Source organism: Haliaeetus albicilla, chromosome 1 (genome assembly GCF_947461875.1).
Source record: "Haliaeetus albicilla chromosome 1, bHalAlb1.1, whole genome shotgun sequence".
Lineage (NCBI taxonomy): Eukaryota > Metazoa > Chordata > Aves > Accipitriformes > Accipitridae > Haliaeetus > Haliaeetus albicilla.
Genome location: NC_091483.1, coordinates 67806083 through 67821520, shown reverse-complemented (window position 1 = coordinate 67821520; position 15438 = coordinate 67806083). Strand labels below are relative to the sequence as shown.

At 38.0% G+C, this 15438-nt stretch overlaps 1 protein-coding gene across 2 annotated transcripts in view; it reads right to left on the bottom strand.

The window, feature by feature from the left end:
- The window catches only part of FAM184B (family with sequence similarity 184 member B), a 49573-nt gene that overhangs the window by 24476 nt on the left and 9659 nt on the right, over positions 1-15438 (bottom strand). For both annotated transcript variants that reach the window (XM_069793001.1, XM_069793009.1), the window contains exon 2: positions 3415-4179. In XM_069793001.1, coding sequence (XP_069649102.1) covers positions 3415-4179 — 765 coding nt within the window. The remainder of the gene's footprint in view (positions 1-3414; positions 4180-15438) is intronic.

Here is a 15438-nt window from a genome sequence, read left to right as displayed (position 1 = left end):
CGTAGAATAACCCAAAAGCCATTAATCTTAAAAGAAAAATGACATTGTTTTCAGTACTTTTGGCATGCCATGCCTTTGAATATTTGAGAGCAAACTACCTGTTTAAGCTCTTGCACATCTTCAGAGCTGCTCTTGTTCTGGCTCTGTTTGGTAGAAGTCATTTGCTGCAGCTGTGTTACTTGATGTTTCAGTTCATCTACTTTATTAATAGCTTTGCTTTGGGAATTCAATATAGTTTCCATATCTTCTGTGGTATCAAAATTTACATTTCAAATACCATAACTAACTTGTGGAATTTCCAATGTGAGTGACTACTAACAGGGGAAATACTTCAGAATGACATTAATGAGCACCTTACCTGCTTTTTGCAGGATTTCCTTCTCTTGAAGTGTATTGCTCTCTTTGACTACATTTAGAACTTCCTCCACTTTTTTCACTATACCTTTTGATCCCAGAATTTCTTGTTACGTCCCCTTAAGCTACACTTCCAAATCCTAAAATACGCATGATGTTACTTCTATGTTTATTATATATGTTCTTTTTTTGTCATCTGAAATAAATGGTCATTTTCTCTCTTGGCGCAGTTCCATGATATAAATCTTTCACCTACAGAGCTGGTTTAAATGCATTTTTTGCTGTTCCATATCCTTAAACAGTCTCTGCTGCCAGAATATTTGTAATGTGGAGCCATTCCCTCAGATGTAGGCATCAGTGTAAAGTAAACAGTCATCAAGAGTTACCATCTAAAAGATGTCTGAGATTACCCTAAACTTGCAACAAGATATACTTCCATTAATTTCACAACAACTTGTGCTAAAAGTTAATGAATATTAGTTTGTGGGTTTTTTTCCAGTTGCTGAAGTACAATAGTTTGTAACATAATACATAATACAGATGCCTAAAACCTGAAAAATTGGCTCCTACAGACTTTGCTGGGAATTGTCTGTCCATAACTAAAGGCAAAAATTTGAACCATATTTAATGTTCTATTTCTGGAGGTTCTAGTCTCAGTTTCCAGACATCTAACATAATACTACAATATTCACTTAGACAAAATTGCCATTTGTTCCTATATGAATGCTGAGTAAAAACCTCATGGGTTAAAACTAACTTGTGTTTAACACTCTCTGTAGTTGAAAACTTAAAGGTAAGCTTGTTCCTTTTACCTCTGGCATACGCCAAAATTCTTCCAAAACTAGACTGAACAGATCTGACTTAATGACTTGTCATCCTTTCTATTCTCTCTTCCACTGTAATAATAATAAATGTGCACTAATGTGATGCCTTTCATCTAGAGGTCTCAAACCTCTTGGCATACACTAAGGAGAAAACAGAAAATTCATCTTGCTTAAACATCAGTCCTTTTATTTTTCAAGCCTTATAACAGCTTTTCTTGCTAGTATTTACTAATGAACAGAGGTATTACTGATGAAAGAAATGTTTCTGTTTTCCCAGTCTGCCACTGTCCACAGGATTCTGAAAAAAAATGTAGTATTTAATGGTGGCATCAGGAATACCCAATTTAGAAAGGAGAAACTTCTACTTTTTTTTATTTAAACTGGAAAAAACCAGAAAATAACATTGTGTCTAACTGTTTTCCTTCTTCCAGATTTATCCTAGTCTGAGGCTATCTCTTTAAAGATTCAAAACAATATGTGCTGGTGGTATGTAAATCACCCTTATTCCATAGACTTAGAGGATCTGAAATGTTCAAGTTGAGCGTATGTCCCTCAGAAAATATTTCAGTTTTATCCAGCTGATACTGAATTTAGAAATTAAATTGCTAATGATACCACCTTCTTAATTCCAGTTCCTATCAAATTTTACATTATGTATTCCTAAATGACTGCATTTCTTATATGATAAATCAAAACAGTAAACCACCTGCATAAATTCTCATGACTCCATCCTTCATTTCTCCTGAATGTTACTTCACATACCCACAAGAAATCAGGATCTTACTTTCCCTCTTCCCCTCTATCGCTTCAAACTTTTACAGAGCCAGGACACTTTTCCCTATTGCAACAGATATTATGGATTTCCCTGACTCAATTTTAAAAAATGGCTTATCTGCATCTCTGCCATTCATTCTATCCTCTCCACTTTTCTGCAGAAGATACAGGCTGTTCTGCTACAGCTTTACACACTGAGAGAATGGAGTCTGAATCATGTTGGGGAAGGCGTGTTCAATTCGTGCTCTGATCTTGTGAAACAAAAAGGCAGTGACTGTATTGAAGGCTGAACTCCCTCAAAGAACATCCTCAAAGAAGAGGCCCAGAACTCTGCACCATCAGCAAAATGATACTGACAGGCAAGATGTGAGGGCAGATGGTGAGAAGGGTCACAGTTGTCTTGGAGGAGCACAGTTGACTGGGGTGACCCTGCTCTCTACAGGATTCTGGGGTTCTCTGACTCTGAAGGAGGTGAATCATCTTTCCTGTCAGGAAACAACTATTGTTATTCTGAAATACTCCAAGTCTAGACCTTCAAGGAGTTTTCTCATCTAATATGCAAGATTGCTGTCAGGGCTGGGGAGAGGTCTGGTAGGTGAGTTTATGTGATGGGAAGGACCAATCATATTAGAAGGAAGTGGAACTGCTGAGCACAGAGTGTGGCTAGGTTCTTCAGCTTTAGCGCAGTTCATCAGTGTCTCTCCCAAACCCTGACCCTATGTACCAAATGCAGCTGGTTGGCAGATTGCCCATGATGTGCCAACCTCTGAAACTGCATCTAACACATGAGGCAATTAAGCAAAAAGGGGCTGCAGAGCTGTGCTGCAAACATATGAGATAGATACCAGCTAGAGTAGACGGGTGTTATGGGTTTAAACCACGACAACAGGCAAAGTGTGAGGTGAGAACTAATGGTGAAAGTCTCATGGCTCAGCACATAAAATGTCACAGGTGTAAAGGACACTTCATTGGTACCAGCCACTGTTGCAAGAGTCATACAATACAAAGCACTTGATTCCTAACCTGCCAGGTCAGGTCTCTTACCTAATCCTCTTCATAGCCATGTACTTAGCTGTTGGCAACCACAAGGGAAAAGGAGAATGTACTCTGTAAATACTCATTGCTAACATTAGTGCCTGCTTGCTGTTCTCTTCACATTTCTGGGCAGGAAAGGTAAAGCTCTGTTCAGTCAACAAATTTTACCTCACTCCTTCCTTAGGGAATACAAAGTCTAGCGTTCAAGGAGTTCTCCTAATGAGTTACTAATCATCTTAACACCTTCTTTAAAACTCTCAGCACTATATCCCTCCTATTTCTCTTCTAAGCCTCTAAAACTGCTTTAGTGCTTACAAAGCATTTGACTCAATATGATATTTGAAAGACCCCTTCTCCCCTGAATTTAGAAGAGTTGATCATTTGCTCTTTTATAGGCAGAGATAGGGATCATGGTCTCATACTCTACCTGTATTCTGTCCTTCAGCTTCTGGGAATACTTCTTCCTCTCATTTATCTTCTGGCTTTTCTCCTCTAGGTCTGCCTCCAGCTTCTTTACCTGCTGCAGCAAAAACCCCTCCCCAGCCTCTGAGCTCTTCCTTTGCTCCATTTCTCTTTGCTGACAATTCTTCTTTGCTTCTACCACAGATTGCTGCATAGCATTTTTCAAATCCTCTTTTTCTCTCTTATAAGAGGCTTGCAGTTTGCTTGTTTTCTGAGTATATTCTTCAGTTGCTCTCTGGTTCTCACTCTCCAGGTTTTCCATCTCATTTATTAGAGCTTGTCTTTCCACACTGTATTTTTCCTCTAAAATTACTTTCTTATCTAAATTTGCTCTCCTAGATGCTTTGCATTCATTTAGCAGTCCATCAGACTCCTGATTTAAATTTAGAAGCTTGTTTTCAAAGACTGAATTGGTATCTACCCTGTCTGTGGATAGGATCGTCTGTGCTTGTTTTGCTTCTGTTCTCGACTCCCTCTCTTCCACCTGCTTCTTGCACAATGTTAACTCTGCCAAGGCTTCTTCCGTTAGTCTCTTGTGTTGTTCTACTGCAATTTCAAGGGCCTGAACACGTTTCCTCAGCAATTGTTCTTCTTCAACTCTGCTTTTACACTGGAGAATCGTTTCCCTTGTCTCAGCAAGAATGTGCTGAATTTCTTCTTCATGAGCTTCTCTCAGAGCCTGTATACTAGCCTCATGTTCATCATTCTTAGTGTTCAGGGCATATATCACCTATAGAATAAGAAAAATAATAGGAAATGTAAGTATCTGGTAAATGGTAGTCATGAATTCAGTTACTGTATTTATCAAGGTGTGAAAAGCTAAAAGAGAATTACTGCTACAGTTTAATCTTTTTTTATTGTTGTTTCTTTGTGGTGGTGTTTTTTTCACCAGGAAACGAAGGGACAATTATAAACTGCAAAACCTTATAGGGAAGGAAGACAATACCGTGAGAAACAACTTCTTTTTTTTTCACTTTTTGTCAGAAATTTCCTTTTTTATTCCTGGCAAGTTGTCACTGCATGCCCCTAGTTTGATCTCTCATACAAGGAATGAAATAGGGCCCCTTCTCTAGCTAACTGACTCCATATTTGTAGTCCAGTTCACCTAGCCTTCAGTGCAGGAGGACTACCTGCCATGTTGCCTTTAGCGTTAGCAAGTGCTGGGGACCAGTAGCAGCAGATCTGTAGAGTGAAACCTGAAGTCCTGACATCCAGTTCATGTGGACCAAAATCACTTTGTGATGTAAATGAAAGTAAAGTTTGTAAGAGGATCAAATTTTGCACTCTTGACTCAAACTAAACCACCACTGAAGGTGTACCTCTAGAAGCCATATACCTGGCAAGTTAACTTGGTCAGCATTTCAAGATAGGTATTACTCAACTGCAAGCACCTTCTGGCTTGACTCTGAGAAGTGTTCAGGCAATGAGGTTTTTTTCCTTGCTTCAGTAACAGCTGAAGTAACAGCTGTGAGTCTCAGAAAGCAGGTTTTAGCAGATTGGAGTGAGCCTCTGATGACAATAAGCAATTTTTTCAAACAACTGATTTAAACCCTTTGATGTTTTATTCTCTTCTACAAAACACAGAATAATAATTCTCATTATTATAAAGCAAATTATGACCCCAAGCAAGCTCCGTCCGCTACCCATGACAAACGCCAAAGACCTCTCACAGAAGCTGTTTACAAGCATGCTACTATTGTTTTGAAAAGAAAATGTTATTAGAAGCCCTCAGTAGACTGAAATGAAGAGTCAGAGACAAAACTGGTAAATGTGCATGTTAAGCTTACAAGACAGTTATATATAATTGCAAAATATAGTAACTGCCTTGAAAAGAAACATGCTTGTCTTTTTGGGCCCCCATTAGAACACATGAGGCCTAATCCAGTTTTTACTGGGCATAGTTACCTAACTCAAGGGGAACAACACATTAGGTATTAAAATATGTGTGGAGGAGGTTTTCCACTTGTTTGGTTGGTTGGGGTTTTTTTTTAGAGAGAACTTATTGCTCTACCAAACTAGGTTTAGAATTTGTATGTAAGTTATGACAGATACTTTCAGTCTGGCCTGAGCCCATAGAGGTTAATCAAAAGATTCCTAGACAATGTTTGAGAAAATAATAGTCTTAAGTACATAAATAAATACAGAAGCAAGGTCACAACTAATTCTTTAATTAAACTAGAATTTTGGCCTTGTAATCTTCAATATTTCCTCAGGGAAAGCCTCAATTGAGAGACAACAGGCATCTTGACCACAGTAAGGGTCACAAGTCTGTGTTGTATAAGCCCTGAGGATGTCTCCAGAATTTTTGAATTTGCTTAGCTAAGTCTAACCATTTTTGTGCTATCTGTATATGAATAACATATTAAATTTCAGTCATCCATAAATGAAAGCAAACACACAAATACATCCTGTGTGTAGTCAGTTTCCTCCCTGGCAGTAATGAATTAATTACAGAAATCTTAAAAAGTCACAAATGCAAAATATGTTCTGGATACATTTCTGGATAAATATGTGACAACAGAGAGTAACAGCATCATATTCTAGAAGACGAGCAGACAAGATGTCATTGCCTACATTTAAATATGTATATTTCAGGGTGACATGGTTTAGGCCCAGCCAGGAACTAAGTACCATGAAGCCGCTTGCTCACTCCTCCCCTCACCCTGGTGGGATGGGGAGGAGAGTCGGAAGAAAAAGGTAAAAAACTCGTGGGTTGAGATGAGGACAGTTTAATAGGACAACACAAAGAGAGAAAAAATAATAATAGCAATAATACTAATAAAAAAGTATACAAAGTGAGTGATGCACAATGCAATTGCTGACCACCTGGAGCCAATGCCCAGCCCATTCCCGAGCCACGATCCCTCCTGCTCCCAGCCAGCTCCCCCAGTTTATATACTGAGCTTGACATCATATGGTATGAAATACCCCCTTGGCTAGTTTGGGTCAGCTATCCTGGCTGTGTCCCTTCCCAGCTTCTTGTGAAAATTAACTCTATCACAGCCAAACTCAGGACATTGGGCCTTAGATTACATGCTGTTAATTCTTCTCCATTATTTTTAACCATTTTTCCTTTGAAACAGAAATAGTTACAGGATACGAAGCAGTTCCTTCTCCCCACTAACTAAAATCATTCTATAAACCTTTCTTAACTGTTCAGGAGACAGACTGCCGTGGAAGGTAGCAAAGCTGAACTACGTAAGTATGCAGACCACACTCGAACGAGACAAAATAGCGCGTGGCAATAATGGGATAAAATTGTTAGGCTATAATAGCACAGGAATGTATATAAAATATAGAGGCTGTTAATATGTTTTGGAGGGCTTTTAAGGACTTTGTTTAGCTGCTGAAAAGTAGTCGTTCATGATAAAGCAGAACTCATAGCATGCTTAATGCTTTTGCTTAACATTTAGCTATTCACAAAGCCCCAGAGCCACTTTGAGTCAGGAAAAGGAGACATAGTAACCAGCAGCCTAAAAACCAGGAAAAAGAACCGGCCTAGAGATGAGAAAAACGACCCAATGAGAGAGAAGAAGATCCCAGACCCAAATATTACTGTTGGACTAGACGATGGTGTGAGGGGCAGGAACTTAGACTGTAAGGGTACAACTGCCCAAGGGTTTTAGTATTTGGGGTCTCTCTGTAGAGGCACCCAGCTTCAGCTGTCCGAATCTGTGCACCATAGAGTAAATAATGCTTTTTATTTTGAAGGCCTTGATTAGAGATTCTGCTTTGGGGAACTTAGGGTCAAGCCTGAGGGAAGAAGCAGCACCTGAGGGTGAGCGTGTGTGTGAGGAGTTGAAAGGGGCACCCATCGGCTCACTGGAGTCACCCGTTGTGAAGGGACTCCAGTCCTAGTAGTTAAAGTCTCAGATGGTGTGTGCGCGACTCCTTGATTGGTGTGTGGATGCTCAGGAGCGACTTCTTCCTTAACAAGACATAAAAACTACAAGGAGAAGGTTAATTTTGCCCACGGGTTTAGAATGACCAGTAATTAGTTTGGGCAATTCTTCAATTAACTAGGTCAGATGTTGATGATTGCATTTCTGCGTTTTATTCCACCAGCAAAACATGAACATCCAGCCTTTGTGACTCCAAGACTTCCACTCTTAATGATTAAGGTTATCTAGTAAATCAGCACTGCCTGTCTCATATTATGTGTGTTAAGGCTGTTCCTTGAAAGTGTGACTTCATCACAGAGATTTCGCAGATTCCACTGACCATTAGACCATCACCAACATCTTCAGTGAGTTATCTAAAAGAATGGAAGAAACTGGCCTCCCTGCTCTACTATTCCTACACTTCTGTTCAATAGTGGCTAGAACCACAATGAAGAATCTTGACTTGAAAATGCATGCTCTTAAATTTAATCTTCAAGCTTGAGTGCTGAAACTGATTCCTCGCTATCTTAACCTTCTTAAGAGATTTAATTTTGAGAGGGCTGCTGCTCTGTACTTTATGAAATTTAAGTCCCTCACACATGCTTTTCACTCCCTACCGAATATAGCTACTATATTCCCATTCCAGATACCTCATTTAAGAGACTGGAGTTATGCGAGATGAATCTGGGACTTTATGTGCTGGAAGAAAAAATACTGAAAAATTATTTCAGCATCTGTACTTTGTGGGTGTACATACTGCTGGCTAATGTGGTATAAAGCTCTTTACAATTGTGTTGATAAACAGCTTTTTAAAGCAGCTCTAAAATGGATCAGTTTGGCAATATAGACAATTGCTTTCAAATTAAAAGAGCGCTAGATTACTCTTGAGTTACTAGCATAATACCAATGGCTACTGCCTCCTTAGACTTCTCCAAAACTGAATGTATTGGGAAACACTGTACTGATTTTACAGCAACTGAGAGTTGTATGACGGGTTGGTAAAAACACTGTTACACACATACACTGGAACATTAACAGTGCAGTAAATATGAGTGCATCTTACTAGTCTTATTTTATCCTCCAAATGCTGTAAATCTAAATGGCATTGCCCTTCTCCTTTTCTTTATGGTGTTGTAAAATAACAAAAAAGAAAACATTCAACTGCATTTCATCAGTGAAGACATAGCTAAAGCATTCAAACCAAAACAGACTCTTCTATCTTCCTACAGTGTTAAACAATACTCTTGTAGGAACCTCTCATAATGAAAACAATGGCTCTAGCAGGCTGCTTACTAGCTGAATTAAGAAGTGAGACAGTTTGGTATGGAAGGTGAGGAGTGACAACAATAAGAAGAATCAAAGGCAAAAGATCGTAAGTGTTCTTCATTCAGGCCCAAGCTAGTGGGCACAAAGCCCACCCGACAGAGAAAGGGCTAAAAGCAAAAAAAAAGAAACACAATGAGAAAAGGCCCGGGGGGGATGCCAAACAGGGTAATCCTGGCAGCACCCTAAACAAAGCAGGGAAGGAGACAAGTTTCGAGCACTCATTAGCTGGCTAGAGACTCATTGAGGCCAGGTGACTGCATCCTCTCCTTTTCACTAGTAGTGGTAGTATCTTATCTTCACGAGCTGGTGAATTTGTTTCTATGAATTCTGTCTTGCCTACTTCCCAAGCAGACCAGAGCAGAGTGGGGTATCTAAACATGTCAGCCTTGAAAGGGTCTCTTTTAAAGCAAAGGACAGAGAAATTATTAAAAGTAAGTTCAGTTATTGAAAGAAATGGCTCTGTATCCCTTAGCCTCCTCTGTCACTGTAACTATACAGATTAGAAAATAAAACCAACTCCCATAATTTATTAATTAATACTCTAATAAGTATCTTTTGCTCTTTCTAACACTGCATAAGGAAGAATGTCTTTTAATTAAGGTACAGGCCTAGGTTATGACTAGCTACAGTGCTGATCCAATTTTACACCTATGCTGATTTCAGCTGAATGATACCGCCGTAACATATGATCAGGGACCTCATTAACTAAGTCTCTATCTCTCCTTGTGTCCTCTGTGGCTTCCTGAAAGCACAAGAATAATTTTATGCATCCAAATAGTTGCAGCAGCTGTTGATAACATTACCCATTTATGTGTTCATACGAGAGAAGCCTTAAAAAATTGGCACTCCAAACATCCAGAAGTGTTTCAGAACCTAAAATTACAAAAATATCTTTAAAATCACAAGAAATTTTGTTTATTTTTTTAAGGTTTGTTTTTTTCAATTTGCCTTATGATTTTTTAGTCTTCCAGGTGAGCCTTCAGCACCTTGCAAAACCACAAGCTAAAGTAATTTATTACCCTCTGAAATGAAAGCTCAGCTCCAGCTGAAATAACTTTGTTTTCAAAAGCTGGAGTTGTGGGGAGAAATACCAAAAGTTTCCTTTGTGAGCTTTCAGATTACACAGCCTACTACCATCCCAATGCATTAGAAAAATGCTATAAAGTACATTTCTTTTTATAAGAAATATATACAGTTCATGGATCATTTATCCAATCACTGTGACAGCGCATTAAAATGACCTTGAATCAACACAGACCAACACAGTGTTGACTGTCACTTACAAAACAATAAAAATACCTTATTTCAAGCCTTTCATTGTCAGCAAGTTACTAATATTTTTCCAAATATTTTTCCAAAATTTCCCAACCCTCAAACTTCTATCTATCCATGCATAGCGGGCATTGATAACAAATTAACAAAGTCAGAGATGCAGAGTTCAGGGCCAACTTACATTCAATGGCGTTCATGAGCTCAAAGTCAGAGCTAAAAAAAGAGCTCACAGTGCCAGCCTCTCACTGAAAACTGTATGTCTGCTTTTAGCTCTGGAAACTACAACTAGAAACTAATGAGTTTTGAGCATGCAAGTTCTATTAAAAGACACATGAGATGTCCCAGCATCACGCTGCAAACGCATGCAACTCACTTGACAAAGCCTTAGCTCAAGTTCAGAAAGCTCCATTAGCTCTCACCTGTGTTGGCCACAACAACCCAAGCTGTTTTCCACAGCTGGCTTCAGAAGAGCTGCACTGCTTGTGTCCTGAACCAGAATGAATCCTAATTACTGTACTAAAAAAGGATTTTGCTTCAGGAGATTCTCTTCTAGTGCAGGGTCAATCTAAATTCTTTCATCCGTTGCTCCCACCGTGTTACTAAAGTCTTTCAGATCCCGCGGGGTGGGCAGTGCACAGCACAGAGGTAGCCAATAGCTCTTAGTGAAATCTGCTTGTGTTTAGGTGATCTGATGTCTCGGGCAGAAACTCACTATGCAATGTCTCACCCTCCTGAATGTCCCACAGTATCCATAGTATTTGTGGTTTTCCTTATCTAGAGATTCACACTAGAAGAGAGGAAGTTGATCTTAAATTCTTAAAATGTGAACATATTGACATATTGCCCTTTTTCCTACATATACCATGTATTACAGTCAGTCCAAAAATACATTGAGATACTAAAATGTATCAGGAAACTATAAGCATAAAATGTCTACAGGTTTCTAATCTCTTTTGGCAAGTTTTTGCCTCTTTCTGCCACTCCCTGTGGTTTTTTTCCACTTTTAGTTTAAATTTTATACAAGAAATCCCACAGGCACATTTATTCATTCCCATTTTTTACTTTTTTATTTTTCTGCCTAGTGCGGTGCAATACTGAACATAGAAAACCTTAGTTTAGTGGCCTGTGTATTGCACTTGATCTCTCAAGTGCAATCGAACATAAAATTAGCCCTGGCCTAAATTTTGTGAAAGAGACATCCAGCTGTCCCTCATTTTTATTTTATGGTTTCTAATAAGCTAAGCAGAATAATTGTCAGGCAACCTAAGAATTAGGAAAGTAAAACTATATTGCAAGAATGTTTCCACAAGCCAAGCAGGTGCTAAAAAAGGTACCAATACCACATCCCAACAATTTCAGCAAAGCAAAAATATACTATAGAACCATAAAAGTTAATTCTACATAGAGACTCCTCTGCTGGGAAACTCACATGCAGTTTATTACCGAAATTTCTTCTGGAACTGTTCTATAAAATCTACTCAACTTTAATCCCTTCTCTTCAACGCTGGTCACAAATCCACCTGCTATGACTCTGGTTATAAGCTGTGCCTCCTCAGCATCTCAAGAAATAGGTCCTCCTAGACAGTCATGGAAATATTAAAGATTCCTCCAGTTCTGACACAGAAATTTTGCAAGAAACTGGTTGTTCTGAAACACAGCTACCACAGCAAGAGGTCAGAGGAGGCCACTAGTAATTACTGCAAGGAAACAATGAGAAAAACCTTATGCATTTCATTCTCAGAAGGATGTTTCCTGCATACAAGGGATGGGATTCATCTCACCTAACACCATCCATTTCATCATTACACGTCTAATCTCGGTTAGTCAATAAAGACAGGTGCATCCAAAGGACAATGTTTCCTTTTCCAATAAAAGTGCCTAAATCAGGTGATAGCAGTGAAGTGAATTGCTTCAGGTGTTTGGTTGTTTTGTTATCGTTTCTTCTGCACACCCAACTTCCCAGCTCTTCCTTCTTCTATAGAGCTGAGACAGTCTCACATACAGAGGGAAGAGACAAGTTTTAATTCTCAGAGGCTGAAATGGATTCATTTTCCTGTTTCTCTGTTCTCTGGGGTTTCTCTCCATCCTGCGCTAATGTCTCACTTAATATTGTCTTCATTTCTGTATGCCCACTTAGCGTTGGTTTAGCAACACTTTACAAACCAAAACAGGTATTTGGCATAGAGATATCATGCCTATCTGCTTTGATGCAGGGTTTTGGAAAAAGAAGGTTTTTTCCCCAAACTGAATGCAGTTTATTTTGTCTTCCATCTATATTCCTTTTTTCTTTCTATCTTGTTTAGGTATCTATGATTCTCTTTGAGTTAGTATCACTTGTTAATTTTAATATGGGTTTTATTTTTACTTCCAGAACATTAATTAATATGTGAAATACTGCAAGCTCTAACCCAGAACTTTGTAGCATCTGCCTCCTTACAATATGATGTTATAAACCTTTTGTTTATGGTTCCTGGTTCAAGTTGTATCTTATCTGCTGAAACTCTTTTCTACATAACTTTGAAATAATTTTGCAAAACTTATATATCAAAAGCACTATTATTTTTTGTAGATTTTGTATGCAATTAAAAACCTGAATAAATAGAATCAGTCAGCATGACATTTACATGAAATACATTTCTATTTCTTTGTTCTCCCTGAGGTGAATCAGATTCATCCTGAGCATATTTATCAGGTTAAGCTGTATTCAAATGCTGTCAGAGAGGATCATATTATTTTTCAGTAGAAGTTAAATTAGGTAAATTTCTGTCTATTAAAACCCACAGAACTACATGAAAACACTTTAAAAGATTATGCTTATTCATTGATAAAGTAAATCAACACACACATGTGGACAAGCAGAAAGGTCAAACTTTGATTTCAGAGTCTTTTCTGTTCACCTTTTGTAATCTCTGTCTTGGTGAAATTCTTGCATAACTTCTTAAGATCTCAAATATCCCACAAATCTTTGGTTTTTACGTTCTTGGATGAGTTCAAACCCATCTTATGAAACTGTTTCAGATAGGTAACATGCAAGGAATAGGAGATTTGTTCCACACAAGCCACATTTATATCTACGCCCTCTGTCCATTTTAAGGTCATTGTAGTCCAGGTGAATTTTTAGTGCAGAAGTCAACAATTCTGTGTTAATAGAAGGAATAAAGAGGCCTTATTTCCATGTAATTCACTGATAATTTAGCTGTCTGGTTTTTGTTACATATCTAAAACTTACAGGAGAGCTTGATAGGTTTATACCCCAGAAGTTGGATCTCTATTATTCTTCAAAAATATGAAATAATGTACCTCATTAACCAGATCTAAATACAGTGGCGACAGAATTCATTTGACAAATTAACACTCAATTTTGTGCAAATGTTTCATTACATCCCAGATTTTTAAAGATCTTTAAGGAGTCTAAAATTGCAGACATATGTTCAGTGCTTTCAAAGGGTTGGTGTTGGGTTTTTTTTATGAGTCTAGATATTTATCTGAAACTTTGTTGTCCCAAAATATCTTTTAAAATCTTGTTATATAGATTATAATAAAGCAACATTGTCCAATTTTACCATTAATGCAGTAAACAAACAAATTAATCAAGTAAATTCTCACTTGATTCCTGTTTTTCAAAGTACTTTAAATACAGTAGAATTTGGAAATCTTGCAAATATAAACTGTAGAATCATTGATTAAATTACAGCCCAGGGTGAAATGGATTTTCCCAACCAAATACATCTTTTTCTGGAGACAAAGATTATAATTTACTTAAAACACAATGTTTATTGCAGGTTTTGCCTTTGATTCAGATCTGTGATGAGCACAGATAAAATGAGGCCTGTTTCTTCCTAATCCAGACTAATGCATTATACAGCTTGGATCAAATTCTTACTCTCCTGTAGTTTGCAGGTGAAATACTGATAGAAGAATTTTTAAAGTTTAGAAAGATTTCTTTATATGTTCTACATACTCTGCTAATTAAGAAAAGAAACCATCAAAACCCTCAGGTATCCATGAATTAATAATGCCAGTTTCTACTACTACAGGCACCAAAATTTAAGTTCTTTGCTGCTGTAAGCAAATTCAATAGTGGGAATACATGTGAACGTTTCACAGACCCTCTACGGCTACTATGTTAACAAAAGGGTTGTCACTATTTTCTTCCCAGTTTATTATGTATACACTTTTAAAAAAGAAAAGCACAGTATTCTATGGGCTGTGGAGATTTCAGTTGCCTTGCAGTATTCTTATTCTAATAATATGCAGTTCATACTCTTATTTCGTTATGACTAAATACATTCTCTACTCAGAGAAAACAGTCGGTTTTCAGAATAGACATCATGAAGAGTCTCTAGAGCACTACTAGCAGCTATCCTACTGAAAACATGTATTAAAATTTTGAAAAATAAAATCATATCAAAAGTAATAGTTGAGTACAGGAGTTGCAGAACAACTTCACAAACGCAGTAGTAAAAAGACAGATAAAGTTCAATGTAGATAAATGTGATATAATGTACTTTAAAGGAGCAAACCTGAATTTTCCATACACACTGACAGAATCTGAAATTGCTCAGGAAAGAAATCTTGGAGCTGTAAAACATACAATGAAGACAGCAGTCAAGACAGCTAGATAACAGGACTTCTAAGCAACAAATGCAGAACAAATCAAAAAACCTCTTTATATCATAACCGTAAGTCTATGATTCACCCACATCTTTGTATACAGCATGCAATTATGGTTCACCCCTCCCTCCCCCACTTAAGCAGAGTCTAATTGAACTGAAAAAGGGTATACTAAAAAGCTACAAGAATAATCAATCATGATAAAAGCTTCCATGCAAGAAGTAACACAATAAAGTATGACTCTCCAACTCTGAAAGAGACACGCCTAAGAACAGAACATGAGGTAACTTTGTCAGAGATTAAAATACTGGGATTTAGGTGTCCACTGGTGTGCCATTTGTGTAAACTCCCCTTACAGTCCATCAACAGAGATCCAGTTAGTACAGCTGACGGAGACCTGAGAGCAAGTCTGCTCACTGAGGTAGACACTGAGGTCCTGACTCACCTACCTCATCTCAGAGATCTGGTGCCATTTAAGATGCCATAGACACCTGAAACATCCACACAGGAGCTGACAAATATGCCACAGGCTTTGCAGGGTAACTATGCTTTTCCGGAATTAGGCAGATAATGCTCAAATCCCAAATGACATTAGTTTTAGATAGTTCATGAAGCTGAGTTCAGTCCCTAATGGTTCATCTACCAAATTACTCTCTAGGCTCTACTGATTACATTGGCAGCTTGGACATACAGTACACATGAAGAACACTAAATTAAAGTATCCTAATCTCAAACTGAACCTCATCTGTGCCATCCCTACAGTCAAAAGTATAATGGAGAACGTAAATACCAAATGATAACTCATCACCTTTTTTAATATATGCACTACAAAACAGCTAGGAGGTGGCAGGTTAAAATAAATAGAAGACAGTGTCGCGTCCCAAAGTTGGAGCGAC